This window comes from Lithobates pipiens, unplaced genomic scaffold, assembly GCF_037356315.1.
Source record: "Lithobates pipiens isolate NorthernLeopardFrog02 unplaced genomic scaffold, aLitPip1_a1.2 Scaffold_8, whole genome shotgun sequence".
Lineage (NCBI taxonomy): Eukaryota > Metazoa > Chordata > Amphibia > Anura > Ranidae > Lithobates > Lithobates pipiens.
Genome location: NW_027507903.1, coordinates 532,131,376 through 532,155,212, shown reverse-complemented (window position 1 = coordinate 532,155,212; position 23,837 = coordinate 532,131,376). Strand labels below are relative to the sequence as shown.

The 23,837-nt window shown below is 41.4% G+C and overlaps 1 protein-coding gene across 2 annotated transcripts in view; it reads left to right on the top strand.

Annotated features, from left to right (window-relative positions):
- Positions 1 to 23,837, top strand: part of KANSL3 (KAT8 regulatory NSL complex subunit 3) — a 154,361-nt gene that overhangs the window by 77,190 nt on the left and 53,334 nt on the right. For both annotated transcript variants that reach the window (XM_077469540.1, XM_077469541.1), the window contains exons 12-16: positions 511 to 574; positions 14,348 to 14,548; positions 19,736 to 19,865; positions 20,166 to 20,243; positions 22,324 to 22,494. In XM_077469540.1, the coding sequence (XP_077325666.1) occupies positions 511 to 574; positions 14,348 to 14,548; positions 19,736 to 19,865; positions 20,166 to 20,243; positions 22,324 to 22,494 (644 nt within the window). The remainder of the gene's footprint in view (positions 1 to 510; positions 575 to 14,347; positions 14,549 to 19,735; positions 19,866 to 20,165; positions 20,244 to 22,323; positions 22,495 to 23,837) is intronic.

Here is a 23,837-nt window from a genome sequence, read left to right as displayed (position 1 = left end):
ATTGTTTTAAAACCACACCGTGGTTGCAAAATAAAGATTTCATACAAGTCGTGGAAAATTAAAGCCAAAGATATACATATAAAAAACTTGTAGATAATAAAATACCATAGTACCATGTTAATTTGCCTAATTTTTAGTACTCAAAGGGAATATGTAGTGAGTTTTACATGTCTTCTTTATAAATGGTGGCCATGAAAAAAATCCTTTATAAAAAAAAAAAAATTAAAACGTATGAACTCAAAAAATAAACAAAATTATAAAGTGATAAAACGAACCCACATCCATAGAAGTCCAAGTTTAGTAGGTCACTGATTATTTTTGCTTCTTGACTAGAATTGTTAATAAGGTCATTTAGAAGTGCCCAGAATAATATTACAGTGGGACTGCTGAACAGAATATTGCATTGAGCAAAACTTTTTTTTTTTTAAGTTGTGTAATGCCCAGTAAAAAATATTTTAATAATATTTGAAAATGTCACTCATACACTTCTGTTTTAATCTATTCCCCCAGGATAAGCAAAATGAAGAAAAAAACAGAGAGTCTGACCCAAAGTATGGTAGACAGGTGTATTCAGGTAAAGTGAACTTAAGTTCTGTATTGGTTTATGTAGTATTTGTACATTTCTGATCTGGTAAGTACCAAAAAACTTACTTAAAATGCAGGGTGATGGTGTGTAATTTTGTGTAGAGAATGTCTTTTGACTGTCAGTCTTTGTGTTTTGTAGGACCCTATGGTCTACGTTATCTAAATGTTGACACATGAACATAGGTTTTCAGTTCCATAATCTAAAAAGAAATAGGAATTTCAACAGTTATACAGATCAGAACAAACAGCAATAACTGACAATTTCTTAATGTCACGTTAACTAATTCCCGTCCGCGCTATAGCCGAATGACGGCTACAGCGTGGACCTACTTTGTCCTCCCATGTATAGGCGGCCTGTGTGCCCCCTGTAGGGCGCGTGCGGCGTGCTCTGTGAACAGCGAGTCAATGAGCCTTGGCTGATCAGATTGGAGTGCCCGACCCCTTACCACGTGATCAGCTGTCAGCCAATGACAGCTGATCATGTGATGTAAACAGAGCTGGTAATCGGCTATTTTTTTCTCCTTGCTAATGGCGTGAGGAGGAAAAATAAGCTGATCACTGGCGGCTGTCAGAGGGACATTGGTCCCGATCAAGGAGAGCAGCTGCTGCCTCATTTGTGCCGCCTACCAGTGCTCTGTGCCACCCATCAGTGTTGCCTACCGGTGCCACCCATCAATGCGGCCCATCAGTGCCGCCTTATCTGTGCCTATCAGTGCAGCCTCATCAGCGCATATCAATGAAGGAGAAAAATTACCTGTTAGCAAACAAATAAACCCAGTGGTAAATACCACCAAAACAATCCTTTTTTTTTAGATTATGGAACTGAAAACCTATGTTCATGTGTCTTTTGTGTGATAAAAATGCAAAAAATTTAATTTGGGTACAGTGTTGCATGACTGCACAATTGTCAGTCATAGTGCAACAGCGCTGAAAGCTGAAAATTGGTCTGGGCAGGAGAGGGGTTTAAGTGCCCAGTAAGCAAGTGGTTACATTAGTTTGTATATATTTGTATATATAAATAGCCCTTTTATCTGATTACATGATGTTTATTAAAAAAATGAGTGATAGTAGGAAGAAATATGACATCATATGACGTCCTCCCAGAATTCCGCTCTCGCACGCCCCTGGGGCGCACACTCGAGAGCATCCGTGACCCGGCGGATCACGGCAAACGGCCGCTCATCGCGGCTGTTTACCACGTGATCGCTCCGTCAAATGACTGAGTGATCACTTGTAAACAAACCGGCGTCATGTTATGACGCCGGTTCCTCCCTCCCCCTCTCTGCACCGATCGGTACAGCGGAGGGGGAAGAGATCGGTGTCAGCAGCGCTGTGGGCTGCATCTGCAGTGCCCACATCGCTGCTCACCGAAAATTAACCCCTCAATTCCCTGCCAATACTCTGCAATACCAGCCAATACTTGGCAACACTGCAATACCTGCCAATGCCCTGCAACGCTCTGCAACGCTCTGCAATGCCCTGCAACGCTCTGCAATGCCCTGCAACACTCTGCTAAACCCTGCAACACCCGCCAATGCCCTGCAACACCCGCCAATGCCCTGCAACACCCGCCAATGCCCTGCAATACCCTGCAACACCCGCCAATACCCTGCAATGCTCTACAACACCCGCCAATGCTCTGCAACGCCATACTCTGAGATACCCAGCCATAGTCGGTGATACCCTGCAATACCCAGCCATAGACATCCCCCCTCCCGCCGCCCTCCGTTGCTTCTACCGACTCGCCAATACGATCAAAGCCAGAATTTTTTTTTTTTCAGGCTTTCCAGCTTAGAGGTGAGATGCGGGGTCTTATTGACCCCATATCTCACTGTAAAGAGGGCCTGTCATGCCATATTCCTATTACAAGGGATGTTTACATTCTTTGTCAATGGAATAAAAGTGATCAAAAAAATTATTTTTGGGGGAAAAAATGTCAAACTAAAATAAATAAAGTAAAATGAACAATACATATTTTTTTTTAAAGCGCCCCGGTCCCCATGTGCTCACATGCAGAAGCAAACGCATACGTAAGTCCCGCCCACATATGAAAACGGTGTTCAAACCACACATGTGAGGTATCGCTGCGAATGTTAGAGCGAGATCAATAATTCTAGCCCTAGACCTCCTCTGTAACTCAAAGCATATAACCAGTAAAAAAAAAATTGAAATAGTCGCCTATGGGGATTTTTAAGTCGCATTGTTTGGCGCCATTCCACGAGCGTGTGCAATTTTGAAGAGTGACATGTTAGGTGTCTATTTACTCAGCGTAACTTCATCCTTCACATTATGCAAAAATTGGGCTAACTTTACTGTTTTTTTTTGTTTTTTTTTGTTTTTGTTTTTTAGCACAAAACATTTTTTTTCCAAAAAAAAGCATTTGAAAAATTGCTGCGCAAATACCGTGGGAGATAAAAAGTTGCAACAACCACCATTGTATTCTCCAGGGTGTTTGCTAAAAAAAACATATATAATGTTTTGGGATTCTATGTAATTTTCTAGCAAATAAATTATGATTTTTACATGTAGGTCAGAATTGTCCTGGGTGCTCCAGAACGCCTGATGGCGCTCCCTGCATGTTGGGCCTCTGTATGTGGCCACACTGTGTAAAAGTCTCACACATGTGGTATAGCCATACTCGGGAGTAATAGCAGAATGTGTTTTGGGGTGTAATTTGTGGTATGCATATGCTGTGTGAGAAATAAACTGATATTATGACAATTTTGAGAAAAAAAAAGTAAAAATCTTGATTTTGCAAAGAATTGTGGGAAAAAATTACAACTTCAAAAAACTCATCATGCCTCTTACTAAATACCTTGGAATGTCTTCTTTCCAAAAAGGGGTCATTTGGGGGGTACTTTTCTGGCATGTTAGGGTCTCAAGAATTGAAATAGGCCATCAGTACTTCAGGTGTGATCAATTTTCAGATATTGGCACCAAAGCTTGTGGACTCTAACTTTCACAAAGACCAAATAATATCCACCAATTTGTACTTATTTTTACCAAAGATATGTAGTAGTATACATTTTGGACAAAATTTATGAAGAAAAAAATACTAATCTGCTAAATTTTATAACAGAAACAAAGAAAAATTCATTTTTTTACAGAATTTTCTGTATTTTTTCTTTCATAGCACAAAAAATTAAAAACCAAGTGGTGATTAAATACCACCAAAAGAAAGCTCCATTTGTGTGAAAAAAGGACAAAAATTTCATATAGGTCCAGTGTTGCATGACTGAGTAATTGTCATTCAAAATGTGAGAGCACCGAAAGCTGAAAATTGGTCTGGTTATTAAGGGGGTTTAAGTGCCCAGTGGTCAAGTGGTTAATATTAATTGCAAATTATTAAGTTGCTCAAGATGCATTACGATGGTTTGTAGTCAGGTGTTATCCTAAACTCTAATCAAGAAAACCAATCTGGTCACGGTGGATGGCTTCATGCTTTTTAAAATTGTGCTTGCATGATTGTATTTTCAGACTCTTTCCCTGTGTGCAGAATATTGCAATAGGATTTTATTACTGATGCATAAACTTCTAAATTTCTTCAATTTGGATCCTTTGAACAGATCAATTAGAATTGTGTAAGATCCATAACTGCCAACTTATTGTTTTGGGGAGGGGGCAGAGGGGACTAAGCAATTGTCTTTGCACAGCAGTGCAGTGTATTGAGTTGCATCAGACCGCACATAACAGTAGCATTGTGGTATGAATGAGGCACATGGAAAACAATTGTTTTCTGTGTGCCATAGGAGTGACCTTCGTTTATCCAGTGCTAAAAATGCACATCACCACACATAATGACATAATGTGAGTGAGCTCCTAAAGCCAAACTTCAACTCACTTCCAAACCCCCCGGGCACCATCTTTAGGGTGCGTCCATAGGGGACTTTCCATGCACGCACAAAGATGGGGAAGGTTTTGGACTTCCCTGGTAGCCATCTTTGTGCATACTTATTAAAACCCACATTCTCAAATTTCCCACAGGGCTCTCTGGGTGACCTGATCCCTGCAGCATATCTGTGCACTTGCAGCGGGTGGGGAGAAAGTCTTGCCTAGGCAAGAAATCCAGACGTGCACAAATAAAGCGCTTAACAAAATTTTTTTAATAAATTAGGCAGTACAACATTAGTCAGGGTGAAGGTCCACCTTAACCACTTCAATACCAGGCACTTTCGCCCCTTCCCGCCCAGGACAGCTTTCAGTGCTGTCGCACTTTGACTATTGTGCGGTCATGCTACACTGTACCTAAACAACATTTTTATCATTTGGTTCCCACAAATAGAGCTTTCTTTTGGTGGTATTTGATCACCTCAGCATTTTTATTTTTTGCTAAACAAACAAAATATAAAAAAATTTGGGAAAAAAAATGTTTTCTTCATTTTGGATATAAAGTTTTGTTTTCTCCTTCACTGATTGGTACTGATGAGGTGGCACTGATAAAGTGGTACTGATGAGGAAGAACTGATATGTAGAATTGATGGGCACTGACAGGCAGTACTGATGGGCAGCACTGCTGATGAGGTACTGACAGGTTTTAGTGCTGGGCACCAGCACTTTAATGGGCACTGTAATCCGTTTTTTTATGGGGCACTGACTGGCAGCTTATGGGCACTTTTTAGCTGCTGTGGTGGTACATTTGATGGGGCTGTGCCAATAATCAATGTGCTGATTATCAGCACATTGATTAGTCACGGCTGATCACCTAGTAAGAGGCCTCTGTCAGAGGCTTCTTACCACGATCAGAGATGCGGCGTGTCAGGCTGGCATGCTGCATTCCCCCTCATGTTATCCTGCTGGATGTTATATGACGCCCAGTCAGGATAACTGAATGACTTCTGGGCCGTCAATCTGCTATAGGCCGGACGGGAAGTAGTTAAAGAGGACGGTTGCCCCCCTCCCTCCATTTACTTATTTTTCCCCTGCTTACTGGGTGGTCTGTTGTGCACACTTTAGACAAGATTCTCTTGTCTTCTGCAACCGCTCAGCCCCATGCTGCCTTGTTGCTTGTGACGTCATCAAGAGGCCCACCAGCTCGCCTATATTCAGATGGTGTGCCTCCTGATGAAGCGGCACCAGGCATGCCCACTTCCTCCTTTCTGAATGAAGGGGTATGCCTCCTGGGATAATGCTCCGCTCCAGAAAGTGCATGTGACATGCATATCCCTGGATGTACAGGGAGCATTGTGCGCGTCAATCACCTAGGCGAGTGACAGTGCTATTCATATAGCAGATGGGTGGATTGAAGGAAAGTCTTTTCCGAGAATGAAGATCCACTTTAAGCAGTTTTGTACTGACTACTAATTAAAAAGTTATTTTAAGCAAAGCCATTGTTTGCATATTAAAGGTGCCTGTATGAACTTTACAATTTCAGGGCATCCTTGCACCCCAGACTCCTAGGGCTTTTAAAAGACATTAAATTGTGCAGTCACCTAGTTGTTGCCTTTTTTTATTATTGCTGCTTTAACAGTAAGTTGAATCCAGCTAAAGCAATATAGCACTTTTCGCTTACTTTCATTGACGGACACATCTCTTCTGATTTTTGACCATAGGGTTTTATAGCATATAAGAATAAACCTCAAGTCGTGGGGTTTTGTAGGCAATTGAAAAAGAGATATAATATATATATATATATCCATATACAGTTCTATATAATATATATTTGTGTTTTTCATTTCAATTGTACATTTCAGAAGTGGTATTATTCCCTGAGGAAGATTTGCTTAGAATTGCATGTTGGATATCCCCATCTATTTTATTTCATCGTAATTCACCAATGAAGAAACAGTAGCTGGGGACTACCACTATCTGATCATATCCAATTTCATGTAGTGTGATATCATCACTTGTTGTATCTTTTTACTTCAATTTGGATTTTTACTGAAATCTTTTTGTAATAAATTTATAAAATTATGGATTATCTCTTTTTCAATTGCCTACAAAATCCCGCAACTTGAGGTTTATTCTTATGTTCTATTTCAAGGGATGGTGGCAATTACATATAAAGCCATATGAGTCTTTAATTTTTCTAGGGTTTTATAGCGTTACCTATGGCAGTAGGACACTAGACAGAAGAATAAAGCATCATCTACATGCAGTCCTAGCTGATATAAACTCCCTCTCCGCTATAGACAAGCCAGTTATTTCTGCCTAGTGTTTGCTGTGGTTCCTTAGGTTCTTCTTTTCTTTCTTCTTGGGATTTTTCCTTGCAAAGCATCTTCGTTCAACAGCCAGGCTGGACAACAAGCTGGAAAATCTAGATCCAGTAGTCATACCAGCCTGGCCAGCGAGTGCATGGAGACATTTATCTACGCACTGGTTCAGCTGCATCAGCCCCTTCCTGGACCAGGGCAGCCAGTGAGTTAGTCTCGAAGGGGTACATATGACTGGGCCTGGCATCCCTGTCACAGTGCTACCCTGGCCGACAGGACCGCCCTTGTCTACCGACGCATGGGACGTGGAACTGTTTCAGGAGTGTTACCCATAACCTCCATAAATTGGTAAGTAGATGCCCCCTTCCCTGGGATAGTTGGCACTGCAGGGTTCTTCTCCTTCCCTCCAGACCTGTCTTGCTGACAGTGCTGTCTTCCATCCTCATCTGTTGCTCAGGATAGCAGCCAAAGGGATTTTAGTCATTCTGGTAGCTCTAGACTGGCCTGGTCAACCCTGGTATGCTGATGAGGTGCGGCTGGTCGCTCCCTGAAGGTTGCCCCTTAAAGAAGAGATTCTGTCCCAAAGATCGACTTTCCACCCTGCTTTTTCTTCTCTGGCTTTGATAGCCTGGTTCTGAGAGGGCTGTCGGGTTTGGTGATCCCTACATTATTGAAGGTGCACAAGTCTACCGCTTGAAAAATGTATCTCCTGATGGGAGGCTCTGGTTGTCCAGCCACGCGTCTTGTCAGTGGTTTGGGTTTTGGCCTTTTTTCAGCAGGAAGTTGATAACAAGTTTGCCTTTACCTTTATTAAGATAAACACTATATTAAGGTGATTAATATGGCGGAACAAAACCCCTTGTTTCAAACTGGAGACTTTACAGCATCCAACAAATGCCAGCGCCCTGGCAGTTCCTAATCCAAGGCTATATTTTCTCGCCTCCTAATTACAGCATTTTGCCGGATGCGAGTCTGAACAGGTATCCTTTCCTGCCCGATGATTATTTTCTTTTGCATTTAAGGGTCGGTCTCCACTCTTTTGTCCTCGATGGTGCAAGAGGTGGTGTCTCGCTTGCTAAAATGCCTCCTTGTATGTTAATCTGTAAAGTATGGGATATAAAAAAATAGGAATAACTACTTTAGCTCAGCTATATCAGAATGGTATACTTAAATCCTTTGAATATCTGAGGGGAGAGTTCTCTGTAGAATCCAACTGGTTTTACCAATTCCTTCAATTAAGACATGCTCTTCATGCCCAGTTTTCTTCTGCCAAGCTATGTTTCCCCTCTATCCCTGTCTTAGATAAAATAGTACGGGCAGGGTCAACAAAGGGTCTTACCTTGGTTACTTATAGGGTACTGTCAGATGGGTTTCTATTGAACTTCCCCATCCGTTCTCGGGTTGGCTAGGAGAAAGATATTGGTCCCATCTCTGAGGAGATTTGGGATGATGTCCTCCGGTCCCTATCCAGGGTGTCTTTCTACATCACATAGACTGACCCAGATTTTTATTCTCCATAGGGTCTATAGAACTCCGCAGTTTCTCTGTGCAATTGGACTGAAATTTGAGCCAGCCTGTGCTAGATGCAGTAACACAGGTACATTAATACATCTTTTGTGCCGATGTCCAAAACTTCAAAGATACTTTGTGGAGGTGATTGGTACCTTTTAATAGGGTATTGGATATTAATATTCCGGTTGAACCGCTTATATGTATATTGGGTTACTGTGATACCGCTATCTACACCTCCCCTACTGGTAATACTATAAGGCACGCACTTTTTGTTGCCTGTAGACCGATTGCTCTTAAGTGACCTTCTCCACGTCCACCGACTGTGTCCGATTGGATTGTAGATCTCAATAGGATCATTTTGAAAAGCATACGTATTCCTTAAGGAACTCCCTGATTAAGTTTTATGTTATCTGGTCTAGATGGCCTAAATCTATGACTTGGGTATCATGTCAACCAATGTGTACTTTGTAATGCTGGATATTGTTGTTCCTTTTTTTTGTGTGTCCTATATACTCCGATTCAGGGGAGGTTGGCGGGGCATGTTGAAGGGAAGTGGTTTGGGGTTTATTTTTTTATTTTATTTTTTCCTGGGGGGTTTGGATTGGTGTGATTTCTATTTTTGTGGTTTTGTCTGTATTGAGTCAATGTTGTTTTCATATAAAATAAAAGGATTTGATTAAAAAAACAAGTTTGTCTTGAGCATATTCCGGATATTCCTAGACTTGTAAAGGTAAATAAATTCTGCGCTCATCTCTAAAAGGTGAAAATATAAATATTGCAGACTTATAAGATTAAATACTTAATCCGAACAATATTACTAAACATAAAAAGTTGTGCAAATATAAATGGTGAAAATGTGTGTGTAAAAACACCCTTGAAATAATTTTATAAAAGTAAATAAGCTTCTGAAACGCACAAACCTACAGACAAAAATAAATGATCAACAATTCAACACATAAGTGCATATGAATGTGTGTATATATGATGATAAAACCAAAAAAAAAGTCCAAAAACATACAAAATTCATCCTACACGGGTATATCAGATATTGCACATCAATCCTTGCAGGGGACAAAACAAGCAGCCAGATGGCTTTTTACCAGATCTGATGGATTCCTAATTACGGGAGTCGTTATCGCAAGAGTGACTGAAGGAATCAGCTTCTGGTCTCCAGCTCATCACTAATCCTGCATGCACACCTGCCTGTGTTTTTCCTTGATCACGGGGCTGTTTTCCTGGATGGTGAGCCACAGGTCTCTCACGGTCATTTCCATAGAGTGTTTTAGCAAAAAAAAATAAAGCGGTTCTTTATTTTATCAGCTCAGAGATTCCATTCAGGTTTTATAAAAAGAGAAAACACAGAGGGGAACTCATTTTCGGAATTTATTCCAACAATAAAAACTTTTCCAAGCACATTTAAAAGGATAATATACAGTGCCTTTCGAAAGTATCAGCCCCCTTGAACTTTTCAACCTTTTACCACATTTCAGGCTTCAAACATAAAGATATAAAATTTTTATTTTTTGTGAAGAATCACCAACAATTGGGACACAATTGTGAAGTGGAACGAAATCTATTGGATTTTTGAAACTTTTTTAACTAATAAAAAAATGAAAAGTGGGGCGTGCAAAATTATTCGGCCCCCTTGCGTTAATACTTTGTAGAGCCATCTTTTGCTACGATTACAGCTGCAAGTCGCTTGGGGTATGTCTCTATCAGTTTTGCACATCGAGAGACTGAAATTCTTGCCCATTCTTCCTTGCAAAACAGCTCAAGCTCAGTGAGGTTGGATGGAGAGTGTTTGTGAACAGCAGTTTTCAGCTCTTTCCACAGATTCTCGATTGGATTCAGGTCTGGACTTTGACTTGGCCATTCTAACACCTGGATACGTTTATTTGTGAACCATTCCTTTGTAGATTTTGCTGTATGTTTGGGATCATTGTCTTGTTGGAAGATAAATCTCCGTCCCAGTTTCAGGTCTTTTGCGGACTCCAACAGGTTTTCATCCAGAATGGTCCTGTATTTGGCTGCATCCATCTTCCCCTCAATTTTAACAATCTTCCCTGTCCCTGCTGAAGAAAAGCAGGCCCAAACCATGATGCTGCCACCACCATGTTTGACAGTGGGGATGGTGTGTTGAGGGTGATGAGCTGTGTTGCTTTTACGCCAAACACATCGTTTTGCATTGTGGGCAAAAAGTTCGATTTTGGTTTCATCTGACCAGAGCACCTTCTTCCACATGTTTGGTGTGTCTCCCAGGTGGCTCGTGGCAAACTTTAGACGAGACTTTTTTATGGATATCTTTGAGAAATGGCTTTCTTCTTGCCACTCTGCCATAAAGGCCAGATTTGTGCAGTGTACAACTGATTGTTGTCCTATGGACAGACTCTCCCACCTCAGCTGTAGTTCTCTGCAGTTCATCCAGAGTGATCATGGGCCTCTTGGCTGCATTTCTGATCAGTCTTCTCCTTGTCTGAGCTGAAAGTTTAGAGGGACGGCCAGGTCTTGGTAGATTTGCAGTGGTCTGATACTCCTTCCATTTCAAAATGATCGCTTGCACAGTGCTCCTTGGGATGTTTAAAGCTTGGGAAATCTTTTTGTATCCAAATCCGGCTTTAAACTTCTCCACAACAGTATTACGGACCTGCCTGGTGTGTTCCTTGGTCTTCATGATGCTCTCTGCGCTTTCAACAGAACCCTGAGACTATCACAGAGCAGGTGCATTTATACAGAGACTTGATTACACACAGGTGGATTCTATTTATCACCATCAGTCATTTAGGACAACATTGGATCATTCAGAGATCCTCGCTGAACTTCTGGAGTGAGTTTGCTGCACTGAAAGTAAAGGGGCCGAATAATTTTGCACGCACCACTTTTCAGTTTTTTATTTGCTAAAAAAGTTTAAATTATCCAATAGATTTCCTTCCACTTCACAATTGTGTCCCACTTGTTGGTGATTCTTCACAAAAAATTAAAATTTTATATCTTTGTTTGAAGCCTGAAATGTGGCAAAAGGTTGAAAAGTTCAAGGGGGCCGAATACTTTCACAAGGCACTGTAAAAAAAAAAAAAACACTCAGCCGCAACAAAAATTCATTCACATTGCCTGCTGGTGTGTGGTGACGTCACGGACAGCTCTCTTACTAGGACATGAGTTCCCCTCTGTTTTTTCTCCTTTTATAAAACCTGAATGGAATCTCTGAGCTGAGCTGATAAAATAAAGAACCACTTTATTTTTTTGCTAAAACACTCTATGGAAACGGCTGTGTAACAAGACATTGACTCACCCCTCTATTTGATCATTTTATCTATCTTGCCCTGTATTGTGACTAACTGGCTTGCCTATAGCAGAGAAGGGGATTATACCAGCTAGAACTGCCCATAGGACGTGCTGTGCTCTTTTCTGCCTAGTGTCCTACTCCTGTAGGTGGCACTATAAAACCCTGTGGTCAAGAATCGGAATAGCTAAAATCCGAGAGGGATTTTACAGTGAGTAACAAAAAAAGTTTTGTTCCCCCCCCCCCCCCAATTTACTAAATGTATGTAGATATGCATTATAGATGTAATTGTTTTGATTCAGAATTAGTCTTAAAGTGGTTGTAAACACTAAAAAATAAAAACCTGCAAGACAAAGGCATAATGAGCTAGTATGCATAGCATACTAGTTCATTATGAACTACTTACCTGAGATTGAAGCCCCCACAGCGATCCTCGTTCAGAGCTCCAGCAGCCGACATCGCTCCCGGAGTTACTTCCGGTTATCGCGGGCTCCAGTGCTGTGATTGGCCAGAGCCGCAATGACGTCAGTCCCACGCTTGTGTGCCGAAGCCGCCAGTAACGGCACAGGCTAACTGAAGCAACGGCATGTACGTGCCGTTGCTTCAGTGCATATGTGCCGATGATGTCGGTACATGCAAATACAGGGGATATCTCCTAAACCGTGCAGGTTTAGGAGATATCCAGGGTAGCTACAGGAAAGCCTAATTATAGGCTCACCTGTAGTAAAAAGTGGTTGTAAAGGGTTTACAACCACTTTAAATTCAATCTTATTTTGGAGCCTTGTTAAGCTGTTTCCAGTGAATTATGCTTGCCCTTTAAAATATAACACTTGTACAACACAGTTAAATATTTGAAAGGTTAGACTGTAATATTGGGGTTTCAACGTTGGCACCATTGCAGGAAAAATGTGAAATCGTAAGGGTTTACACAATAGGATAGGTGCTTAACCATGGACCGCTCCTTTTAATTCTAAAAGCAGTGTTACACACACTAGTTGTTTATCTTGGAAATCCCCTTCAACAACTCAGAGGGACCTGGGCTCTTTACTCTGTGATTATGATCAGTAACTAAGTTCTTGCGATTACACTGTTTGGCTAAAGGGGCAGAAGGTCTCTTTGGAGGAAGTCTTCCTGTACTAGACATTGTTTTTGTGCTTGTCATCTATCCAGTATAAACATTATTACTGCCAGTGAAAATTTTAGGATGAGCCTCTCTATTCTGTTGTGTCCTTGATTGTTAAAGTGGCACTAAACAATATCCTCATTCTCAAATAATAATCTATGGTCATCTCCTACTTAATGGCCTGTGATCTATTTTTCATTAAATAATCTCCTCACTTCTGTTAGATGCAGCCATGTGCACTGCCCTATGCACACTACAAGTCCCTAGTCCATCTCAGGAGCAAGAAAGAGAGGGTGGACTATGTTCCTATATACAGTACAAATACAAACACAGCCACCATCTAACAAGAAGTCGGATCACAGCAGCAGAAATTTGGAAAGTCTGAGGAGGCTGAGAGCAATAGCTTTTAACTTGTTCTAGCTTGTTCATTTAAAGGGGTTGTAAAGGTAATTTTTTTATTTTCTACATAGGTTCCTATAAGCTAGTGCATTGTTGGTTCACTTATCTTTTCCTTCGATTTCCCTTCTAAATGTTTTTTTTCTTTGTTTTCTTTGTCTAAATTTCTCACTTCCTGTTTCACCCCAGTAAGCTGTTCAGTAAGCTGTTCTGGCTGACTAACCACCAGCTCGGATGATGGTGAGAAGTTTACTAAGGAGAAACAGGAAGTGAGATATTCAGACAAAGCAAAAAAACATTTAGAAGGGAAATCAAAGGAAAAGGTAAGTGAACCGACAATGCCCTAGCTTAAAGGAACCTATATAGAAAATAAAAAATTTACCTTTACAACCCCTTTAAGCTTTAACAAAAGGACCTGGAAGCTGATTGGTTTCTATGCAGAACTGTGCCAGATTTTGCACTCTCCAGTTTTAGTAAATCAATCCCCAATTGTCTACCTCAGGAGCCTGTCCATACGTCATATCAACGTTCAGAGTTTAGTGTCACTTTAAATTTAAAACTTGAACTTTATTTGGCTGTATTTAGGCTCTTCATCAAGATAGCCATAATGCTAATTTGCATATATCCGGAAAACCAATGCTATGGGTTATTTCTTGAAAAAAATCTTTAAGAGCCATCCTTGTTTTGGGCACTATGTTTGCAAAACTCAATTCTACACAAAAATGGCAACAATCAAAACTTTTCAATTGAAATGTAATATTAAAACATTTATCTACATGTTTTTATGGGTGTCAGTTTTTGCAGAGTTCTGCTCTGTACCTTTGTTTTAGATTCATATCTTTTTTGTTTCAGTGGCGTTCCTTCAAAAATATAAAAGTGAAAGAGATAAAACCCCCTAGGGGGAGGACTTTTAAAGGCACTACCACATCAACAAGAAATAGTAGAAAAATAGAAAATATTTATTGACATAACATGGGTAAAAAATATAAATGGTATTCATTTTATTGCCAGGTTCTGTTCACATGGTAAAGAGGTGCACTGTAAATCCTATGGAAAATACTTGTACACCTGTAAATAATTATAACTCTGAAAAAATTGCACCCCTAGTGATGTTTTTAATGGATACGCTCTATTTTATCCCTGCAGTTTTATGTAACTGAATATATACAAATAGAAGGTGATCAATATAGCTGGTGATATTCAAATGTAAACATGTTAGGTGGCCTTCAATCAGTGTTTGCAAAGCCTCATATATGGTATGCATATGGGCTTTTATAATATCAGTAATTCTTCTTTCCACAGGACGAGATTGCTGATTTTCTCACAGGGGTCTTAAATCGGGCTGAGGGTCATTCTGGTTCTGATCCTCGTGATCTTGATGCAGAGAAGAAGAAGAAGTCCAGAGATTTCTTGAGGAGGGACCTGCCTTTAGATTTGCCAGAGCGGAGCAGCAGACCAGCTTCACCTGGTGCTCGCTTCCCTGCCTCCCCCTCTGGCTCTGAGGTGAGGAAATAAGTTAACATTATCTGGACATAAAAATACCAGTAATATGCCAATAGTGGAACATAGCTTATTAAAGTTGCATACATTTGCATGCCAACCACAGTGTGAAATTATCTTCCATGTTTTTCAAACCCCATATGCATGGCTCTATATACCTGTGTAACATGGCATCTTCCTGTATGTTGTTAATACCCGAGCAAACAAAAGCCCTTTTATACATATGCATATACAGCGGCTTTCTTTTTTAATGTGGTTCATGCACATTCATTAATGCATGTTTTTGTGCATATAAATTTTTTTATTTTACATGCAGGCTTTAGAAGAATCATTTTGGATAGGATTTTTCCACATTGCAGATGCATTCAAAATGGCATAAAAGTGCGCAATTCACATGTTTACAACTTATTTCAACTGGTTTGCTTCGCACATGTATTTTTTTTTTTTTTTTTTTTTTTTAAGTTGTGCTGCCCCTACAGGAGGAATGAACACTGGCAAACAAAACAAACTGTAGGGCCAGCCCAGGATAACCCCTCCTACTACCAGCATTCCTCAGTTTTTTGCTAGTTTCCTAAGAGAATGGACATTTCCCTTTTTATATATGCTGTGTAAAAGACCCCCCTATTTTAGCTTGAACCTTTTATTTTTAATTTTATTTTCTTCCTTGCTGCTTTCTGTGATTGCTGCTATTCCGTGTGGCTGTCCTCCGTTTGGCTTTTGGAGCTCTACATCCACTGGACTAAACATTAAGGAAATAGCCTGGAAGTTACCTTCTACATAGGGTGCTTTCCAGACTGTTCTGGTAGCAATTTAGCCACAAAGTTTCAGAGCTTGTCTTGTACTTTGTGTGTGGGACAGTCAAGTCAAGCCTCAGGAGCTCCCTTAAGTATATGTCACAAAGCACCTTTAAAGTTCTGGGTTACTCAACGGTTTCCACCGCAGAAGGGGTAATGCTGTGCAGCTAAGCATTGACCTCATCTGCTCGGTTTTTCCACACCATACAGCCTTGAGAAAACATCTTCCCAGTGCTGGTCTTGCTAAGCAAAGCGCCACAATGAACTTCGATCCATTCATGCTTCCTGCCTATAGTGGCTTTGGTCACCTCCAGCCACACACCCTTCACCTACTACTGCCATCTGGGTTTTGTGGGCACCTGAGGACTTTTTACTTAATCGCCACATGGTCACAACATGCCTAATTTGTAGATGCAGGGGAACGGTCCAGTTGGGTTTTCCACTTGCATCTACATCCAATCCTCCTGTGAGCAGCAGTATAACCCAATGGTAAAAAAAAAAATCCTATGTCCCTCAGTGGACTCCAAGAAAAATATTTTACTGTATCAGTGTAACCCTAATTGAAAATATAAATACAAGGGCTTTGCAATCTCAAAGATAACAAAAATGTGCACAAGGTAATAGTGAATGGCAATACAATTGACCATATGATCATTTCCAATATTGAACAGTGTCCTTCAGTGACAAACTTATTAAAGGTGTTAATAAGTTCCTCCACCGCAAGAAGGAATCCCCCCAACGCGTTCCACTGCAAAAACCCACTCCAAATGTGTATGTGCCAAACCTGAAGGGCATGACCCCCAGTTATGAGTGGTTAAACTGCGCCTGTTAGATATAGCAGTAACACCGCCTATATGGACCTAGGGTTCCATCATCTCTCCACAGTTTCCCTCCACAGACCACTAACATTATATGAAAAGGAAAAGAAAGTGCCACATGCTCCCAGTAGTGTAAACACTGCTGGATAAAATTTCATTAAAATGGTTATTAGAACTCATATAACATGCTTCATCATAACACCAATTACTATTTTCTTTGGCACTGTTATGGAGCCCTAGGTCCATACAGGCGGTGTTACTGCTATATCTAACAGGCGCAGTGCGACCATTCATAACTGCGGTAAGCCTTCACTTTTGGCACTCATATAAAGTGGGTTTGCAAATTTTTTATCTTTGAGATTAGCACAGCACTTGTATTAAAAATTTTTATGTCTATACAATGCATCTGGAAAGTATTCGCAGCGCTTAATTTTTCCCAGATTTTGTTATGTTCCAGCCTTATTCCAAAATGGAATAAATTCTACAAACAATACCCCATAATGACAACATGAAAGAAGTTTGTTTGAAATCTTTGCAATTTATTAAAAGTAAAAAGCGGGAAAAAAATCACGTGTATTCACAGCCTTTGCCACGACACTCAAAATTGAGCTTAGATGCATCCTGATCATCCTTGAGATGTTTCTACAACTTGATTGGAGTCCACCTGTGTTAAATTCAGTTGATTGGACATGATTTGGAAAGGTACACACACCTGTCTATATAAGGTCCCACAGTTTAACAAAGTCAAGAAGTCCAAGGAATTGTCTGTAGACCTCCGAGACAGGATTTTATCAAGGCACAGATCTAAGGAAGGGTACAGAAAAAATTCTGCAGCATTTAAGCAATGAGCACAGTGGTCTGCATCATCCGTAAATGGAAGAAGTTTGGAAACACCAGGACTCTTCCTAGAGCAGGCCACCCAGCCAAACTGAGTGATTAGGAGAGAAGGGCCTTAGTGAGGGAGGTGACCGAGAATCCAATGGTCACTCTGACAGAGCTGCAGCATTTCTCTGTGGAGAGAGGAGAACCTTCCAGAAAAACCTACCTCTGCAGCACTCCACCAATCAAGCCTGTATGGTAGAATGGCCAGGAAGAAGCCTCAAGTCTTTTTAGGTATGATACTACAAGCTTGGCATACCTATTTTTTGGCAGTTTCTTCTATTCTTTTTTGCAGGACCTCTCAAGCTCCCTCAGATTGGATGGGCAGCGTCGGTGCACAGTCATTTTCAGATCTCTCCAGAGATGTTCAATCGGGTTCAAATCTGGGCTCTCGCTGGGCCACTCAAGGACATTCACAGAGTTTACCTGCAGCCAATCCCTTATCTTGGCTGTGTGCTTAGGGTTGTTGTCCTATTGGAACCTTCATCCCAACCTGAGGTCCAGAGCAGTCTGGAGCAAGTCTTCAAAGATGTCTATGTACATTGCTGCATTCATCTTTCCCTCGATCCTGACTAGTCTCCCAGTTCTTTCCACTGAAAAAAATCCCCACAGCATGATGCTGCCACCACCACGCTGCCCATCCAACCTGATGGAGCTTGAGAGGTCCTGCAAAGAAGAATGGGAGAAACTGCCCAAAAATAGGTGTGCCAAGCTTGTAGTAGCATACCTAAAAAGACTTGAAGCTGTAATTGGTGCCAAAGGGGCTTCAACAAAGTATTGAGCAAAGGCTGTAAATACTTATGTACATGTGATTTTTTTTTATTTTTTTATTTTTATTTTTTTTATAAATGTTCAAAGATTTCAAACACGCTTCTTTCACATATGGGGTATTGTTTGGAATAAGGTTGTAACATAACAAAATGCGGAAAAAGTGAAGCGCTGTGAATACTTTCTGGATGCACTGTATGTTAACCATTTCCGGACCGCCCACTGTATACGGTACATACGTCATTACTTTGACACTATATACCATGTTTATGGCACCAGCTAGCTGCCATTACCCTATTTTATTTTATTTTTTTTAACTGTGGGCGATCCTCTTTCACATAAAAGTGGTCCCAGCAGCAGATTCCCCACAGGATCACTTTTATGGGCAGTGGGAGAAGTGCTCAAAACTTCCAGCCCCCCGAACCCCTGCCGCTTCTTGGTAGTTTCCCCCTTCATACCAGAGCCATTGGTAAAGGGGGAATCAATCCAATCCCCTGGAGCGATGGGCAGGAAATCGAGTGAGGGCAAGATGGCCCCCTGCTCGACTCTATGCCCTTGGAGGATCGGAGCGATGTCTGACATCACTTTCACCCAATGGCCTTCATTTTTTTTTTAAATCAAAAACAGCAGAAAAAGGGCGCCTGGGTCAGTGTGATAGAAAAAGCAAGTAACACTTTATTCAGATACACTTACATGAAAGTATCTTGCAAGCTGCACAGAGGATGGATGTGGATCATCAATCAAGCAGTCAGCCGTCATAAGGGATGAGAAGACCACTGTGGGGATATGCTCAGACCTGCCATATGGAGGTGTATAAACAGCAGCTTCTCCAGCTCTCACAGAGCTAGCAAGAGACCAAATCAGGACAGGGGCAGGCCACAAAGCGTTTCCAGGGTACCGCCTCCTTCAGGCAAAAACTCAGGTTATGAGAGCCGGAGACGCTGTTGGTTATACACCTCCATATGGCAGGTCTGAGCTTATCCCCACAGTGGTTTTCTCATCCCTTGTGACAGCTGATTGCTTCCACCCTGTGCAGCTTGCAAGATACTTTTATGTAAGTGTATCTGAATAAAGTGTTACTTGCTTTTACTATCACACTGACCCAGGTGCCCTCTTTCTGCCATTTTTTTGTCCAAGAGAACTCTCATTTCCTGCTGATGAGCTGCCGGTGACTGTGTTTGCAATCCCCATCCACCTGTGGACTTCCGCTTGATATGCCTTACTACTATGGACTAATTCTTATTAATTCATTTTGGATATAGCTTGTTGTTTCCCCCTCCCTGTTATTGATCCCTTATGATCCACCCTATAGCTGCCAGTGAGCGCTGACTCTCACACTACCTAACACTTCTGTGTGATATATTGCTTTTTATTTTATCTGTAAATGTAAAATTACTTTTTTTTTTTTTTTTTTTTGCTTTAAGTGTAAATGTGAGATCTGAGGTCTTTGACCCCAGAGTTCAGAATAAAGATGACCTGTCATGCTTTATTTCTGTTACAAGGGATGTTTCCATTCCTTGTAACAGGAATAAAAGTGATCCCATTTTTTTTTTAAAGAGACTGTGTAAAAAGGAAAAGGGGGAAAAAAATAAATGTACAGTACCCCGTCATCCCTCTGAGCTGTTCTCAGAAGAGAATGCATACACAAGTCACACCCACATATGTAAACTGCCATTTTATTCTCTAGGGTCTCTGCTAAAATAAATAAATATATAATATGTTTGGGGGTTTTAAGTAATTTTCTAGCAAAAGATACAAATTTAAAATTGTAAACAACAAATGTCAGAAAAAGACCTGCTCCTTAACTGGTTAAATCCAATAGTGTGCTGGCTGCTTTTCTTGTACAATGTCTGGCATTTTTCTATCTTCACTTTGGACCATAAGCACTAGTTCATTTTTTTTTTTTTTTTTTTACTTTACGTTTCTTTAAGGATATGTCTAGCAGTCCTACATCCAGTCCTAAGACTAAATTAACAGCCGTGCCCCATAAACCAGGGCAAACATCATTACCACTGAAGACCACAATGAGGCCAGGAACCACTGTAAATCCAAAAACTCAAGGTATGGTATACACTCTAAATAGTTTGTTTAGACAGGATTTTTTCCAACAAACATTTCGGTCTTCATTATTTCTAACAGCAATATTTTTCTGTGTTGAAATTACAAGTGTTTTGTGCCTGGATTTCAGTAATTCTGTGCTGGGTGGATGCTCTTAGTGCTTCCTATAGGATATCCATGTGTTTCCACTCTGTTTGGCAGACTGTTTCCATTTGAGAATCCTGTTTTAAGATGACATTGGAAATTAATTACATATTTTAATTTTTTCTCCTCCCTTTATGCATTGTGCATTTTGTCTTTCAGCCCAGTTTGCAGCTTTCCTGAAGCAAAACATGCTGGTGAGGAAGTCTCTCCCTGCAGGTTCATCCTCTTGTGTATTTGGTGAGTCTTCTCATTTGAATGCCCCCATTTTGCACAGAGCAGAAAATATTACTTGGGGCATTGTTTATTGAACGGGAAACGCATTGGGGGGCATTTAATGATATGGTCACACGGCACAGTCAGTGCTAAGCAGGAGCAACAAGATAGATTTATTATAATTATGCAGCGTCATATATATAAATTCCTCCCTCTGCATCTTTGGAGTAACGCAGTGACAGAATGATACTTGCCTTTGGCCACTTCTTCATCATTGTGCATGTGTATTGTGTGACAAATCAGACCTCAAAACGGTCTCATTTGGCTTAAAAGGAGCACGGGTCACAAGAAAAGATAAAAAGCACAGCCTGATTTCTGTCTGATTGTGTTGCTAATGTGTGTATCTTCCTTAACCGCTTTTCTACCACACCCATTTTTTCAGATTTTAGACAGTCGGTCCCTTGTTTGTGGGTGTTGGGAGGCATGGGTGCAGCATTCAGCTCTTTTTCCTGCACCCTTTCAAAGTCTATGGCAGGAGTATGGGGGCTGAATGCTGTACCAATTGTAGGTCATGTTTAGGCCGCTATGGGTTTAGGAACAAATGCCCAGAACGCAGATACCATTTGGTACAATATTCAGGCCTGTCCATCTGTAGCCTGCTATAGAATTTGTGTAAGGGACCTAAAAATGCACATGTTAGGCCTAAAAAAAAATCATCAAATCCCCTAAGCATTATATCCTTTCTGAAAGCAGAGACCCTGAAAATAAAATAGCGTTAGCTGCAATTTTTTTTATGTTGCATCATATTAAAACACACATTTAACAAACGGATATTATTAGTAAAGAACACAGTTATTTTAACGTTAGTGCACAGAAACACAATATATTACCCACCCCCTTTTTTTTTTTTCTTGTAAAATGTAAAAAATATTAGGTTGCAAAGATTAAATAGATACCGAACATCTCGCGACCTAAAATTGCGTGTCCCAGTAAAAGGGCAACAAGCTTGTACCCAAAGATGCCCATTGGCGACACTTTAAAGGTTATCAATTGAAAGTTAACCATGAATGATGGCCCAGAAATATTGCATTCGCTCGTTTGTTCTTGGGGGAGTAATTTCACACTTAAATGTATTGCTATTGCATAGGGGTTAAGGAAGCTTTATGAAGAGACAGAATCCCTACTTGAGAGTACCGTAGTTCCTTTTTCTAGTCCGCATCAGGACACGTTTTAAAAATAAACTGTTATAATTAATATTAATATAATGTAAATATCATAAATGGTAAGCTTTCCTTTAGAAGATTTTGTTTTAACCCATTATTTATCTGAAATTATTCTGGTGAAGTTGGCTTTAGGCCCCCGGGAGGTGAAAAGTCACCTGCAGTCTTAAGCCCCGTCTACACGGGCTGAATGTCAGGAGACAACAGCCGGTTAAAAAAATAAAAATAAGACATCTGACATTTGGCCAGTGTGTATGTTGGTCTGTCCAACAGAAGCCGGCTGTACATGCTGGAAAACCAGCAGCCGTCTGATTCCCGATCAGTGCTCTCAGCCAGTGGCAGAGCGTGCTGATCGGAGTGTTCTGGCAGGGGTCAGAACACAACAACTCGGCAGGGTAGATCGCTGAAATAACCTTGCATGGTTAGTACATCCGCTCTGGCTGGAGCTGTCAGTTTTTGTTTTTTGCAGTGTGTACCCAGCTTTTAGCCAGCCATATCTGTTCAGATTTGTTCCTGCTGAACCGGCAACGATTCAAAGCATGTATGAACAGGCTTGATGCGCCCAAGTTGATTAATCTTGGGTAAAACCGGCCTGTCGGATTTTACATCCGATTATTGCTAGCGGCTGTTATTCCCCAGGGTTGCAGTAAAGAAAATCGTTCTGTTTTGAAAATGACTTACTGTAACGAACATATCTGAGGTTTCAAAAATTGGTTCCTGCTGTCGTGGAACCTTAGTAAAATGTGTTCCACCTAAAAACCAAAAGCAGTGACTGATCTCTCTGGGATATCAAAAATTGGTTTGAAGACCCTATTGCAAACAACCAAATGTTATGCTTTGTGGTAAAATACTTCATTAAACTGACTATCCACTTCTGTGCCCAGTCCCAGTATCTTCAGAAACAGATGATAAGGACGACAACAGAGTGCAGCTGAAGAGACCTCCCAGCCCTGGAAACAGCTCTGGAATGAAGCCTTCCAAGCGTCCAAAAATCAAAGTAACCATTGTCTCTCATGGTGACGGAGCAGCAGGAGGCACCTCTAGCTCACAGGAAGGTCTGTGATTGTGACTAATGTACTGTCTACTGCGAACGTGCTACTTGCCTAACTCTTTTTTGCTGCTTCACACACCTGTTTCCTAGTAGAATAGGTACAGGAAATGAGACTTCTTATCTAACCAACTGAACTGTTCTCCTGACACTGACCTCCTAGAGAATATGGGCATTGGTCCAGCAGCCTCTTGTTTTTGCTTTCATCTGCAGCCCAAGGTTTTCTGTGCTAACTTCATTTCACCACTGAGCACACGCCATAGTAATCATGAGGACCAGAGTGACTTTTGCAGAACTGTATTGTATCCGTAAAATGAATTCAGGAAGCACAGAACTGCCTTCCCTCATCTCCCGTAATTAGATCTGAGCAGTTGAGGACATTTTGTAAGCAGTGCTGCTTAGCTCAGCCAGTTCAGCTGCCCCAGTTTTAAGACGAACACAATTTACAGATCACTAAGGTGTAATTTACTACCAGTTTTTGCATTTGCCACACCATTCTGACCATTGTGGCTCTTTCCTTTTAAGTGCCTCTTGGTCTTTTCAACATTAAGCAACTGTTTCCCAGATCTACAGAGCTGCCACCTGGTCATGTTCTCTCAGATGGATGTTGTGGCCTCATCTGATACAAACTTTGAGCTTAAAGCGGGAGTCCACCGGGACTCCGCGTTTTTTTTTTTTTTTTTTAAAAGCCAGCAGCTACAAATACTGCAGCTGCTGACTTTTAAATAGTGACACTTACCTGTCCAGCGCGCCCGCGATGTCGGCACCCGAAGCCGATCGCTCGCTCGGCTGCCGGGTCCCGCCGCCATCTTGGGTATGGGAATCAGGAAATGGAGCCTTTCGGCTTCATTTCCCGGTTCCCTACTGCGCATGCGCGAGCCGCGCGGCGCAATCCGGACGGTCCCCGCTGCCTCTGGGAGCTGTGTGTTTCCCAGCAGGCAGCGGGGCACTTGCTGAAGGGGGCGGGCGCTTGCGGAACGGGGGCGTAACGTACGCCCCGTTCCGCAGAGAGCTAGCCCGGAAGTGGGTGCAGTTACCTGGATTATCCAGGTAACTGCACCCCCCTCCCCCCTGAAAGGTGCCGATTGTGGCGCCGGAGGGGGGGGGGATTCCGATGAGCGGAGGTCCATTTTAGGGTGGACCTCCGCTTTAAGGTCTTTCAGGTGGATCTTTAAAGCTGCAGACAGTCCCAAACTTTCTCAAATTTTTCCTGAGCCTGTAAGCATTTGTTTGCTGTGTTCTCCATCCCTCATTTGGACTGATTTTGGGCTTACCAAATTTTAAAAACGTCTATGTGCCTCACTGGTTGAGAAGGAGAATAGGAATTTTGTAAAATCCTATTCTTGCAGT